At 39.3% G+C, this 15,338-nt stretch overlaps 1 protein-coding gene across 1 annotated transcript in view; it reads left to right on the top strand.

The window, feature by feature from the left end:
* Window positions 1–15,338, top strand: part of LOC136140906 (zinc finger protein 585A-like) — a 78,918-nt gene that overhangs the window by 24,633 nt on the left and 38,947 nt on the right. The window contains exons 12-13 of the mRNA XM_065899051.1: window positions 2,777–3,502; window positions 3,668–4,603. Of these exons, the coding sequence (XP_065755123.1) occupies window positions 2,777–3,502; window positions 3,668–4,603 (1,662 nt within the window). The remainder of the gene's footprint in view (window positions 1–2,776; window positions 3,503–3,667; window positions 4,604–15,338) is intronic.

Raw genomic sequence — 15,338 nt, 5'->3', positions numbered from 1 at the left:
AGCATGGGCTCCCCAAATATCTTCTCTTCTACTTGACTCTCTTCTCTCTAATAACTCATTTTGCAAAAATCTTTATCCAGCTCCTTCCCATCCTCTTTTCTTGTACCATACAGACTTATATAAGTTTCTCTCCTTACATCTTTGCTTAACTCTAAAATTAGATGCTACCTAAAATCATAACATACCCTGCTGCTTAAATCTTTTTTTGCTTTCCTGCTGCAAATAGGAAAAATCCAAACCCTATCAGCCCCTATGTAACCAGCTCCTTCCTACTTCTCCAACCCTATCTTCTATCACTTTGTAGTTTTTTCACTATACTTTAGCCCAGAGTTTTCTAAACTATGCAAGGTATACAGGTATGTTCCAAGTTTGTTACAGGTATGCCAATATCCTGAGTCTCTAAGCCTTGGAAGACCACATGGGGCTAGCAGCAGTCTGAGTTCCAAGTCTGGTTGCCTCTGGATCATAAGCAGTGCCATGTGTCTTACAAATGTCATTATCAATGAGTGCCTGACATACAGTTGAAAAGCACTGCTCTAGCCCACTGGTCACCTTTTCTGAACTCACCAAGCTCTTTACTGACTCAGGCTTTTGAATTCCCTATTTTCTTTGCCTAGAAGACTCCTCTGTCAGCTCTCTGTCCATGCTTGGCTATCAGGCCAGAGCTCAAAAATCATCTCACTGGAGGCCGTCCCTAACCACATTGTATAGTGAACTTTTCCCTTTTCCAACCCAATTACTCTCTACTAAGCCACTGTTTATTTTCTTTGTAACACTTAGGAGAGCCTATAATTAACTTTTTTCTGGTGTACATGCTTATTTTCTGCCTCCCCCAATGAACCAAAAATTCACAAACACAAGGGAATATTGGGATCACACGTGATAATTATGCCTTTATGAAATTCTCCTTTCACTTCTATAACAGTATTTGATCTTTACATTTGGAGATGATTTGGACCCTAGACTTCTAGGATCCTCCAAATACCCAAATATTAGGAGGGAAATAAGCTGTGCTTAGACACACTTTATACTTTGGTTATGTAGGAAGCTACCATCTGCCTTAAATAGGAAAAGAGAAAGAGGAACTTTCCTGATAAGAGGTAATAGTTGGCCATGTGAAGAATAGATAGAGGATGAGGGAAAGGGGATAAAGAAGCCTGTAAATCTGCTGGGACGTTGAGTCACAGTATAGATGTAAGTATAATTCAGTGACTAAGATATTTCAGCATCTGTGTTGAGAAAAGCCCAAAAGATAAGGGACAACCATGACTCTTCATGGGAGGCTGGAGATGAAGGCAGCCTTCACAGACAAGAAAGAATTTGAAAAAAAAAAAAAAAGAAAGAAAGAATTTGAGGGAGGAGTAGATGATGCCATCAGGTTTCTGTTTTTCTCTTTCTAGTATTTCTCCCCTCAGCCCATCTATGTAAGAAAAACTGTAGGTGATTGGTTCACTGAACTCTTATGGCCTCAGTTCTAGAATTCTTGAAGCTTGGGTGTTTCTGATACCACAGATGACCTGGGGTAGGACGCTTGTTAACACCTCAGAGTCTTTCTTAACTTCTCTGGTAGATTTGATCCCTCCCATCTCTGAACTTTTATACCAATTTTACTTTTTTACCACATGGGTTCGCATTTGATATTCCATATTTTCTTCTTCTCAGATTACTTCCTTTGTTGGCCTTGTCTTCCTAATCACTTTCTGTACTTCTCAAGAACAACTGTCTAATTAGTGTTCTTAATGCTTGACATGTAATAGAAAACTATTTAGGGAGCATTGGATTAGTCCATAATTTGCTATGGACAAGATGGGAAAGGAAAGCACTTTCTCCTTTGCCCTTTCTTGATATCACCTCTCCCCTAAATTTTTCTCTTAGTGTCACCTCTTCAATACAAATTTCTTCTTTATAGATTTATCGAGAATTTCTTATATATGCCTGAGTTTCTGTGATGCATGTTAAGTGACTTAGTAGTAGTGTGTAAGGCTCATCTAGTCCTTCCCCAAAGCTTATATTCTAGCTCACAAGGCAAGACAGGTACTTATGTGGCAGGAAATAAGAACGTGATTAATAATAGTGATATCAACCCACATATCACTGTAAGACTTGTTTCTACAAAAAGACACATGGCAAAACCCTATTAAGATGTGACACTTTTCCTACTTTCCACTTTTCCTGGTGAAAGTGAGAAGGTGAATGGAAAAATCCCTTAATATGCAGCCTGAAGTTCAGGGATCTATGAGAAGTGAAGAGAGTTTACTGTATTAAGACACATGGAAATGGTTCATAGGGACACTATTTTCTGATTATGAAGAGATGACTCTTAAGATTTTACCTAAATCCCAAGGGAAGTCACAAAGCACAAAGTATTTGTGATTTCTGGGAATCTACAGAGATTTTTGAGTGGCAGTAGTTATGTGATGATATTGGTTTTTAAACAAAGTTAGCCTAGCTATATATGCAAGTCTCCCAGAAGTGGAAAAGAATAGAGGAAGTTTCATTTATAGTCTGTTATGTTAATATAGGCATAACATATTATTACCATTGCATTACTACTTCAGGACTTTGTTATCCTACATTTAATTTTCTAAATCACCTTTTCCATGTTCCTCTATGAGGTCTCATTCTCTAGGGTCTGCTTGCATATTTGTTCAGTTGACATGCCTGTGTATCATACATTTTGTGGGATTCATTATTTTCAATTCACCTTTTCCGTGTTAAATGTTTCCTTTGTTATAGCCCATGATAAAGGAAACATTTGCTTTTTTGAATCTTTCAGATTGGGAATCTGTATATGAGACACAAGAATTACCTCTGAAGCAATTTGTGTGTGATGATGTATTAATGGAGAGAATTATTAGCTATGGACTTGAGTGTCCCACTTTTGGAGAAGATTGGAAATGTGAAGATCTTTTTGAGAGGCAGTGGTTAAGCCAAGAGACATTTATCAGGCAAGAAACAATCACTCATAAAGAAACCCTTACAGTGGAAATAGACCACAAATATAACAAATCTGGGAAATTTGTCTCACTGGACAATATAGAAGAGAATATTTATAATCACAAGTCAGATAAAAAAAGCTTTTCTAAAAATTCCATGGTAATAAAACACAAGAAAGTCTATGTAGGAAAGAAACTTTTTAAATGTAATGAATGTGAGAAGACCTTCACCCAGAGCTCATCCCTTACTGTTCATCAGAGAATTCATACTGGAGAGAAACCGTATGAGTGTAAGGAATGTGGGAAAGCCTTCAACCAGAGTCAACACCTTGCCCAGCACCACAGAATACATACTGGAGAGAAACTGTTTGAATGTAAGGAATGTAGGAAAGCCTTCAGCCAAAATGTTCACCTTATTCAACATCAAAGAATTCATACTGGAGAAAAACCATATAAATGTAAGGAGTGTAGAAAAGCCTTCAGCCAGCCTGCACACCTTGCCCAGCATCAGAGAATTCATACTGGAGAGAAGCCCTATAAATGTAAGGAATGTGGAAAGGCCTTCAGTGATGGCTCATCCTTTGCACGACATCAGAGATGTCACACTGGCAAAAGACCCTATGTATGTATTGAATGTGGAAAAGCCTTTAGGCAGAACACATCCCTTATCCGTCACTGGAGGTATTATCACACTGGGGAGAAACCCTTTGACTGCATCGACTGTGGGAAAGCCTTCAGTGATCACATAGGACTTATTCAGCATAGGAGAATTCATACTGGAGAGAAACCCTACACATGTAATGTGTGTGGAAAAACCTTCAGCTATGGCTCATCCCTGACTGTCCATCAGAGAATTCACACAGGAGAGAAACCATACGAATGTGATATCTGTGGGAAAGCCTTTAGCCATCATGCCTCACTCACTCAGCACCAAAGAGTGCATTCTGGAGAGAAGCCTTACGAATGCAGGGAATGTGGGAAAGCCTTTAGGCAGAGCATACACCTTGCTAGTCACCTGAGGATTCATACTGGCGAAAAACCCTATAAATGTAAAGAATGTGGGAAAGCTTTTAGCATCAGTTCACAGCTGGCTACTCATCAGAGAATTCATACTGGAGAGAAACCTTATGAATGTAAGGAATGTGGCAAAGCTTTCAAACAGAGAGCACACCTTGCACAGCATCATAAAATTCATACCGGAGAGAAACCTTATGAATGTACTGAATGTGGAAAAGCCTTCAGCCAGACTACCCGCCTTATTCAACATCAGAGAGTTCACACAGGAGAGAAACCCTATAAATGTACTGAATGTGGGAAGGCCTTTAGTGATAGCTCATCCCGCTCTCAGCATCGGAGACTTCACACTGGCCAAAGGCCCTACGAATGTGTTAAGTGTGAGAAGGCATACAGAACAAAATCGTTGCTCATTTGTCATCAAAGATGTCATACGGGGGAGAAACCTTATGAATGTAGCATGTGCGGTAAAGCCTTTAGCTATCGGCAATCCCTTACCGTTCATCAGAGAATTCACTCTGGAGAAAAACCATATCAGTGTAAGGAATGTAGGAAAACCTTCAGCCAGATTGGACACCTTAATCTACATAGAAGAATCCACACTGGAGAGAGATCTTATGAATGTAAGGAATGCAGAAAGGTCTTCAGACAAAGTGCGCACCTTGCTCATCATCAGAAAATTCATGCTGTAGAGTCATCTCGGGCCCCCAGCTCTTCCTCACCTTCTCTGTCACCAAGTCCTGTTGATATGTCTGCTGAATATTTTTGGAATTCATCCACATCTTTCCATTCTCGTTGCCCTAGTCCAAAACACTGTCATTTCATCTGGACTATTCCAACTGTCTAATAACTGTCTCCTTGCATCCTCTTTTGTCCCGTTCAAGTTCATTTTTCACACTACTGCCACAGTGGTATTTTCAAAATGTAAGTGTAATTTTATGACTCCCTTAAAACCCTTGCTATGAAATTTTGAACTACTTGATGCATACAAAGTACTCAGCACAGTGCCTGACCCAGACTAAGTGCTCCATAATGTTAGCTCAGTATCCTTCAGAGTCTGCTTGAAAGTTATTTTTAAACAGTGAACTCTGGAAGGCAGTATATGTACTTGGAGATCATAACAATTTTGGAACTGAAACAATGTATATGATGAGGGTTAGCATGAGTAGTATGTTTAAAGCTTGAGATCACCACAAAATAAGGCTGTGTTCCTTTGTTGATGAGGAAATTCAGTGTGACCTGATACATAGAATATGTTTTAGGAAATGTCTAGACCTCTGGATAAGACTGGAACAAAAGAACTAGAATTTACTGGGAAGAATGTAAGACTATATTTATTCAAGGCAGAAAGTAAAAATTCCTAACATTTAAAATGGAAGAAACAGAACTTGAATAGTGTAGCCCTCTTCTAAGACACCTGGGTTAACAGATTAATTCTAAACCTTCAAGGAATCATAATTAAGCTGTTCTAGAGTGTAGAAAAAATAATGAAATGGATTATTTTGCAGTATTTGGAATACTTCTTTCATGAGGCTAATTCAACCCTAATATCAAACCCAGAAGAAAAAAAATTATAGATGAATTTACTCATGGTTTTATATATAGGAAGGAAATTATTAACCTCTGTTAAGGAGAATAGAGGTTCTGAATAAATGGAGATCTGTGTTTCCAGATGGAAGTTTCAATATTGTTAACATGTTTGTACAGTCAATTCCAGTCACAATCCCTATAGGATATCTTTACATTGACAGTTTTGTTCTGAAAATCATGTAGAATGGTAAGTAGGAAAGCATCACAAGGAAATTTTTGAAAAAGATCGTATACCCATGAATTTAGTTTATTGCAAAAGTAATTATTTTTGATGTGTCGGTGGGAGAGATGGATTACTTAAATGGTGCTTGACAGTTATCCAACTGGAAATAAGGTCAGATCCACATTTAACCCCTTACAGAGAAGTTCATTCAATATGATTAAAGATGTAATATGAAACAATATTAAGATTCTAGAAGAGAATGTAGAATATTTCTATCCCTTTGAGTTCAGGAAGGCTTTGGTAAGCAGGACACAGAGTCCAGAAGTCATGAAGAGAGACAGAGTGATAGGACCATGTAAAAAATTTAAACTTTTCCATGGTATAAGACACTGTATTCAAAGTTAAAAGGCACATGACAGACTGAGATTTTATATATATATATATATATATATATATTTTTTTTTTTTTTTTTTTTTTTTTTTTTTTTTGCGGTATGCGGGCCTCTCACTGTTGTGGTCTCTCCCATTGCGGAGCACAGGCTCCGGACGTGCAGGCTTAGTGGCCATGGCTCACGGGCCTAGCCGCTCCGTGGCATGTGGGATCTTCCCAGAACGGGGCACGAACCTGTGCCCCCTGCATCAGCAGGCGGACTGTCAACCACTGCGCCACCAGGGAAGCCCCCAGACTGAGATATATTTTAACCATATATTACGAAGCATATAGCCCTTAAAAAAGGGCTGTTGGAAAGCAGCAAGGATAAGGTAAGATACACAGTCTGACAAAGTCTGATAAGATGAGATACACAGTATAACAGCAAATCTTAAATGAAGATTGCAGATGTGAGAAACCATATTTTTATATTACATTGGGAGGGTAAATAGGTGGAAAGCCATTTTAGAAGGCAATATGGTGTAACCTGTCAGTATTTAAAATGTAATTAATCACTGCTGCAATTCTACATCTAGGAATTTATCTTCTCGAAAAGCACAGGTGCAGAAATATAGATGCATAAGCACATTCATTACAGAATTGTAAAAAACTTGGAACAGTTTAAATGTCCAGCAGTAGTAAATTTGTTACTTAATTGTGGAAAATCAGTTCAGTAGATTATTAAACAGTCACTGGAAGGAATGAGGTGGATGTCTATGCTCACAAAACAATGCTTTGTAGTTTATTGAGAATGTAATTTTCTTAACTATATAATATGGCATAGTTGTAAACACATAAACTTTTTAAAGTTAAAATTATGAAATGTGTTGTTTTTGTCTACAATACAAATAGAAACCATGCATACACAAATACAGACTCCTTCCCCCAGCTGTGTTGGTTGGGCTGTTCTGATGTCATTCGCTGAGGTTTTGTTTGCATTGCCAGCTGTACACAGTTCACTTTAATCCAGTCATATACTCTCTCCTTGGGACTCAGGAGGAAGCTGAATATGAGTCATCCTTTGGCCACAATTTTAAGATGGCTCCTGAGTTCCTGCTGCTCTGCTTGCTAGAGCTGACCTGTTTCATGTTCTGGTAGGTTGTTTCCCACAAGCATTTTGTTTTCATTTTATTTTATTTATTTACTTATTTAATTTATTTTTTGCTGTGCTGGGTCTTTGTTGCTGTGCACGGGCTTTCTCTAGTTGCAGCAAGCGGGGGCTACTCTTTGTTGCAGTGTGCGGACTTCTCATTGCGGTGGCTTCTCTTGTTGCAGAGCAAAGGCTCTAGGCACAAAGGCTTCAGTAGTGGCGGCACATGGGCTCAGTAGTTGTGGTGCATGGACTCTAGGGCATGCGGGCTTCAGTAATTGTGGTGTGTGGGCTCAGTAGTTGTGGCTCGCAGGCTTTAGAGCACAGGCTCAGTAGTTGTAGCACATGGGCTTAGTTGCTCCGTGGCATGTAGGATCTCCCCAGACCAGGGATCAAACCCATGTCCCCTGCATTGGCAGGCGGATTCTTAACTACTGTGCCACCAGGGAAGTCCCTTGTTTTCATTTTAAAATTAGATTAAGTTCTTTTGCTGTCAAACAAGGAAACCTACCAATATAGACATTGGTAACCTTGAGTGGGTTTTAGGCAAAAGATCCTTAGAAAATGTGGAATTATTATTAAAGTACGGTTTTTGGATGAAATGGAGCAAAGCAGTGTAAGGCTCCTAATCATATTTTGTGCCATGGAAGTAATATGCCTTCATAGCAACTGTAAAACAGCTGATCAGCTGCAGTCTAGATGGCTTTTGCTTTGGACGAATTCAAAGAGGACAAGAAGTGCCAGTCCAAGAAATATGTATGATGTTTGTTCATAGTGGAACTGAATAGTATAAAGCAAGAAGAAAAAAGGGCTTATTTCTTAAAATTTTTGCTTTAAGGCATGGAGTAGAACACAAGCCATTTTTGTAACATAGTTGAAAGACTTGCTTGTAGCTATCAGGCTGTGCTTGCTAACTATCAAAGAATGAGCTACAGTGCCAGGTTAATTCACAATTTTGGCAGGTCTCTTAAGTAGAATGTTTGATATTAATTAGGAACAGTTGGTATCCTGGTTATTGGAATGAGGACTTGTGGGAGAATTTTGAGATTTTGAAACTCTAAGCCGCTAAGAAACCTTAAAACAAAAAACATACCAACTAATTCACATTTATTTGCCTGAGATAGCCATGGATGAAGGTTAACCAATTTCCCTTTTAGCTTACCAATATTATGGCTTCACTGATTTAAAAACAAGAAAGGAAGAATGGGGGGATGAAGGAAGGGAAGAAAGAAAAGACAGAAAGAAAGGTCTGATTCTCAAGTGGTCTAGAGGTTGACATAAGAAAAGAGATTAGGAAATGGATGAAGGACTCCCCAAAGTATTTATCAACATTCATATCAGAATCTAGAAAATGGCCTCAGGAATGGGTTTTAATAGTGCTTGGCCTCAGAAGTTGGAATAAAATTTTGAGCTGGGTTGAATTTATTTATAGATTTACACATCAGGAATTACATATTCAATTTGCTAATTTGTGCAGCGTATTGCTTTTCCAATAGTTTTCTGGGTAGACAAATGCAATCTATTAAGTCCTAACTGATAACTAAATGACATTGAACGACCAGAAACGATCTTGCCTGATACACAGGAAGGACCTGGGAAAACTTGGGGATGCTGAATTTGCTTTCTTATTACTGAGTTTCTCTCTTACTCTATCATTAGGCTCCGTGAGACAGGGCCAAATGCCTTTCCTTGAATCCGTGCCACGGGGAAAGCATCACTATATTCAGAAAGTGCTTTATGGCCATTCCTTTTTTTATAAAGTATTTTTAAAATTTATTTATTTACTTTTGGCTGTGTTGGGTCTTCGTTGCTGCGCGTGGGCTTTCTCTAGTTGTGGTGAGCGGGGCCTACTCTTTGTTGTGGTGCACAGGCTCCTCATTGCAGTGGCTTCTCTTGTTGAGGAGCATAGGCTCTAGGCACACGGGCTTCAGTAGTTGTGGCTTGTGGGCTCTAGAGTGCAGGCTTAGTAGTTGTGGCGCACAGGCTTAGTTGCTCCGTGGCATGTGGTATCTTCCCGGACCAGGGCTTGAACCCATGTCCCCTGCATTGGCAGGTGGATTCTTAACCACTGCACCACCAGGGAAGCCCTATGGTCATTCTTAAGATGCTGGGCTTACTGGGGTGGGGGCTGCTTCTGAACTCCCGTAAATGCAGGAGCCAAGGAAAGCTGAGCTCCAGATAGCAGCAACTTGCCAGGTGCAAGAAGTTAATTCAGGGGCCATCATTTAAAAGTCTACAAATAACAAATGCTGGAGAGGGTGTGGACAGAAATGAACCCTCTGTACTGTTGGTGGGAATGTAAACTGGTGTAGCCACTAAGGAGAACAGTATGGAGGTTCCTCAAAAAACTAAAAATAGAGTTACCATATGATCCAGCAGCCCACTCCTGAGCACATATCCAGAAAAAATTATAATTCAAAAGGATACATGCACCCCAATGTTCATAGCAGCATTATTCACAATAGCCAAGACATGGAAGCAACCTAAATGTCCATTAACAGAGGAAAGAAAGAAGACGTGGTACTATATACAATGCAATATTACTCAACCATAAAAAAGAAATGAAATAATGCTATATGCAGCAACATGGATGGACCTAGAGATTGTCATAGTGAGTGAAGTAAGGTCAGAGAAAGACAAATATCATATGATATCACTTATATGTGGAATCTAAAAAAGGGGTACAAATGAAGTTATCTACAAAACAAATAGAGTTACAGATGTAGAAAACAAACTTATGGTTACCGGGGGTAAGAGGGGGATAAATTGGGAGACTTGGATTGACATATACACACTACTATATATAAAACAGATAATTAATAAGGACGTACTGTATAGCACAGGGAACCCTACTCGATACTCTGTAATGACCTATATGGGAAAATCTTAAAAAGAGGGGATATACGTAAATGTATAACTGACTCACTTTGCTGTATAGCAGAAATGAACACAACATTGTAGAGCAACTATACTACAATAAAAAAATTTTTTTTAAAGTTCATACAGTAAAACGTACTCATTTTGGGTGTAGAATTCTAACTTTGACAAACTCATACAGGCATGTAACCTCTACAACCAGGATGTAGAGGACCCAAGAATTCCCTTACGTCTTTTGTAGTCAGTCTCCTCCTCCTGCCCCCAGCCTCTGGCTACCACTGCTTTGTTTCCTGTCTTATATAACATTATAGGGTGTCACATAAGTGGAATCACACAGCATGTAGCCCTTAGAATTTTTGATGATGACTGTAATAATAGCATTATGCCTGGCTGTTGTTTGTGAGGTCATTCACTGAGCCAACAATGTTCTCAGCTCCTGGGATAAAGAAAGCTCTGGAGGCAGGTGAATCAAGATAGCAGAATAGAAGAGAACAGAAGGACGTGGAGCTCACCTCCTTCCACAAATACATCAAAAGTACATCTCCACGTGGAACAGTTCTCATAGCATAACTTACTGAATGCTGGCAGAAGAACTCAGACACCAGAAGTGCAGGAAATATCACCATGTAGCAGGGTAGGACGAAAGAAAGCAAAAACAAACCAACAAACCGGAGGAAGCAGGATAGGACCTGTGCCCCTAGGAGGGAGCTGTGAAAGAGGAAAGGTTCCTGCACCCTGGGAAGCCCCTTCAAAGCCCTTTCAGCTGGGACAGAAAGGGAGCCTCAGAAGCTTGGAGGAGAGCACAGCAGCTGGTTGGCAGCAGGCAGAACAGAGAGAGACTGACATAGAGGGTCTGTGCTACCAAGCTGCACTTCCCAGCCCAAGAGGCGTGCAACTGGGGGTGTATGGGGAAGAAACCCAAGCCCACCACAGGGGCGAAGCACCACTCTTAAGGGGCATGTGAAGGGGGGGCGCCATAGCACCCTCACTCTTGGTGTGCTCACAGCAGGTGCATGGCCATTGAAACCCCACTGTAACACATGAAGGGCTCAGTTATGCATCTGTGGTCAGCTGTGGGTTGGATGGGGGCTGGCTGGTACAGAAGGGCTCAGCTGACTCACATCTTGCCTGGGTGTGCTCTCATGGACAGAGCAGGGATTTATGAGAGTGGGGACACACAGGCACAACTTCAAGTTTGTTTCTAATCCCATCGGCCAAAGCAGGCCCCATGGCCAAGCCAGGAATAGCCTAGGAAGGGCCTACGCAATGGTGTGGCTACAGGGAAGAGTGAAACATGGTAATCACTAATGCAATCCATCTGCTGTTTCGGTGGAAGACAAGTGTCAATCACATGGCATGACCTCTACAAAATTATTTTATGGGACTTCCCTGGTGGTGCAGCGGTTAAGAATCCACCTGCCAATGCACAGGACATGGGTTCGAGCCCTGGTCTGGGAAGTTTCTACATGCCATGGAGCAACTAAGCCCGTGCGCCACAACTACTGAGCCTGCCCTCTAGAGCCCATGAGCCACAACTACTGAACCCATGTGCCACAACTACTGAAGCCTGCACACTTAGAGCCCGTGCTCCGAAACGAGAAGCCATGGGAGTGAGAACCCTGTGCACCACAATGAAGAGTAGCCCCCGCTCGATGCAACTAGAGAAAGTCCACACGCAGCAACAAAGGCCCAACGCAGCCAAAAATAAATTATTTTTAAAAATTATTTTATGTAATCCATATGTCCCCAATTTATAAAGTAAAAGAAAAATAAAAATCTTACCCCATCCTCCCCCTCCCCCACAGCCAGCAAGTTCCTCTCCCTGGAGGCAACCACCCCGAACAGTTTCCTGGTATATTTCCAGAACATTCTATGCATATATAAGCAAATATTTATGTGGATTTTTTATATACATAAATATTCCAAAAAGTTGTATAGTACACCTTTCTACACAAATGGTAACATGTGGAACAGTTTTCCGTCTTGCTTTTATCCATTGTCATCTGAGACCCCTTGTGTCCTTAGACAAGGGGGGTGGATGTTATCATTTCACAAAGTTTGGGCATAAGATTTATTAAAAGAATTCCTTATGATTATTTTGATCTCACTGTGATTTGTTTGGCTCCAGAAAAAGAGATCACTGAAAAATATTTTTCAGTTATGAATGAAGAATGCTTTTCGGCCGAGTGTGACCAATGAATTGTCCTGTGTTGTAATGCAGCATAGGACTCCTTTTAAAAAAAATTTTTGTTAGGAGATTTTCAATTACACAGAAAGGTATAAAATACAATAAATGCCCGTATTCAATACCTTTAAAAATAATTTTGGTAACATAAAAATATAATACCTAAATATTTTTAAATAACGAAATTTATCATTTTATAACATATATTTGCTTTTAAAAGGGGAAATCGACAGTAATACAGTAATAGTAGGGGACTTTAATACCCCACTTACACCAATGGACAGATCATCCAAACAGAAAATAAATAAGGAAACACAAGCTTTAAATGACACAATAGACTAGATAGATTTAATTGATATTTATAGAACATTCCAACTGAGAGTGGCAGAACACACTTTCTTCTCAAGTTCACATGGAACATTCTCCAGGATAGATCACATCTTGGGTCACAAATCAAGCCTCAGAAAATTTAAGAAAATTGAAATCATATCAAGCATCTTTTCTGACCACAATGCTATAAGACTGGAATTCAATTACAGGAAAAAGACTGTAAAAAACACAAATACATGGAGGCTAAACAGTACGCTACTAAATAACCAAGAGATCACTGAAGAAATAAAAGAAGAAATAAAAAAATACATAGAGGGCTTCCCTGGTGGCACAGTGGTTGAGAGTCCGCCTGCCGATGCAGGGGACACAGGTTCGTGCCCCGGTTTGGGAGGATCCCGCATGCCGTGGAGCGGCTGGGCCAGTGAGCCATGGCCGCTGGGCCTGCACATCCAGAGCCTGTGCTCCGCAGCAAGAGAGGCCGCGGCAGTGGGAGACCCACATACTGCAAAAAAAACAAAAAAACATAGAAACAAATGACAATGAAAACATGACGACCCAAAACCTATGGGATGCAGCAAAAGCAGTTCTAAGAAGGAAGTCTGTAGCAATTCAATCTCACTTCAAGAAACAAGAAAAATCTCAAATATACAATCTAACCCTACACCTAAACAACTAGAGAAAGAAGAACAAAGAAAACCCAAAGTCAGTAGTAGGAAAGAAATCATAAAGATCAGAGAAGAAATAAATAGAAATGAAGAAAACAACAGCAAAATCAATAAAACTAAAAGCTGGTTCTTTGAGAAGATAAACAAAATTGATAAATCCTTAGCCAGATTCATCAAGAAAAAAAGGCAGAGGATGCAAATCAATAAAATTAGAAATGAAAAGGGAGAAATCACAACTGACACTGCAGAAATACAAAGGATTATAAGACTACTACAAACAACTATATGCCAATAAAATGGACAATTACGAAGGAATGGACAAATTCTTGGAAAGGTACAATTTTCCAAGACTGAACCAGGAAGAATTAGAAAATATAAACAGGCCTATCACAAGTAATGAAATTGAAACTGTAATTAAAAACCTTCCAACAAACAAAAATCCAGGACCAGATGGCTTCACAGGCGAATTCTATCAAACATTTAGAGAACAGCTAACATCAATCCTTCTCAAACTCTTCCAAAAATTGCAGAGGGAGGAACACTCCCAAGTTCATTCTATGAAGCCAACATCACCCTGACACCAAAACCAAAAAAGATATCACAAAAAAGAAAATTATAGACCAATATTACTGATGAACATAGATGCAAAAATCCTGAACAAAATACTAGCAAACAGAATCCAACAACATATTAAAAGGATCATACACCATGATCAAGTAGAATTTATCCCAGGGATGCAAGGATTCTTCAATATATGCAAATCAATCAATGTGATACAGAACATAAAAAAATTAAGGAATAAAAACCATTATGATCATCTCAATAGATGCAGAAAAAGCTTTTGACAAAATTCAACACCGATTTATGATAAAAACTCTCCAGAAAATGGGTACAGAGTGAACCTACCTCAACATAATAAAGGCCATATATGACAAACCCACAGCAAGCATCATACTCAATGGTGAAAAACTGAAAGCATTTCCACTAAGATCAGGAATAAGACAAGGATGTCCATTCTCACCACTCTTATTCAACATAGTTTTAGAAGTCCTAGCCACAGCAATCAGAGAAGAAAAAGAAGTAAAATAACACAAATTGGAAAAGAAGAAGTAAAACTGTCACTGTTTGCAGATGACATGATACTATACATAGAAAATCCTAAAGATGCCACCAGAAAACTACAGGATACAAAATTAATGCACAGAAATCTCTGGTATTCCTATACCCCAACAACAAAAAATCAGAAAGTGAAATTAAGGAAACACTCCCATTTACCACTGCAACAAAAAGAATGAAATACCTAGGAATAAACCTGCCTAAGGAGGCAAAAGACTTGTACTCAGAAAACTATAAAACACTGATGAAAGAAATCAAAGATGACATAAATAGATGGAAAAATTTACCATGTTCTTGGATTGGAAGATCAGAGAAGCAATCTACAGATTCAATGCAATCCCTATCAAACTACCAATGGCATTCTTCACAGAATTAGAACAAAAAATTTTACAATTTGTATGGAAACACAAAAAACCCTGAATAGCCAAAGCAATCTTGAGAAAGAAAAACGGAGCTGGTGGAATCAGGTTCCCCAACTTCAAACTATACCACAAAGCTACAGTAATCAAGACAGTATGGTACTGGCACAAAAACAGAAATATAGATCAATGGTACAGGATAGAAAGCCCAGAGATAAACCCACACACATATAGTCACCTAATTTATGACAAAGGAGGCAAGAACATACAATGTAGAAAAGACAGCCTCTTCAATAAGTGGTGTTGGGTAAACTGGACAGCTACATGTAAAAGAATGAAATTAGAACACTACCTAACACTGTACACAAAAATAAACTCCAAATGGATTAAAGACCTAAATGTAAGAGCAAACACTATAAAACTCTTAGAGGAAAACATAGGAAAAACACTGACATAAACCACCGCAAGATCTTTTTTGACCCACCTCTGGGAGTAATGAAAATAAAAACAAAAATAAACAAATGGGACCTAATTAAACTTTAAAGCTCTTGTACAGCAAAGGAAACCATAAACAGGACAAAAAA

Source organism: Phocoena phocoena, chromosome 20 (assembly GCF_963924675.1).
Source record: "Phocoena phocoena chromosome 20, mPhoPho1.1, whole genome shotgun sequence".
Classification (NCBI taxonomy): domain Eukaryota; kingdom Metazoa; phylum Chordata; class Mammalia; order Artiodactyla; family Phocoenidae; genus Phocoena; species Phocoena phocoena.
Note: the sequence above shows the minus strand (reverse complement) of the source record. Positions and strands in the feature narration are given on the sequence as shown.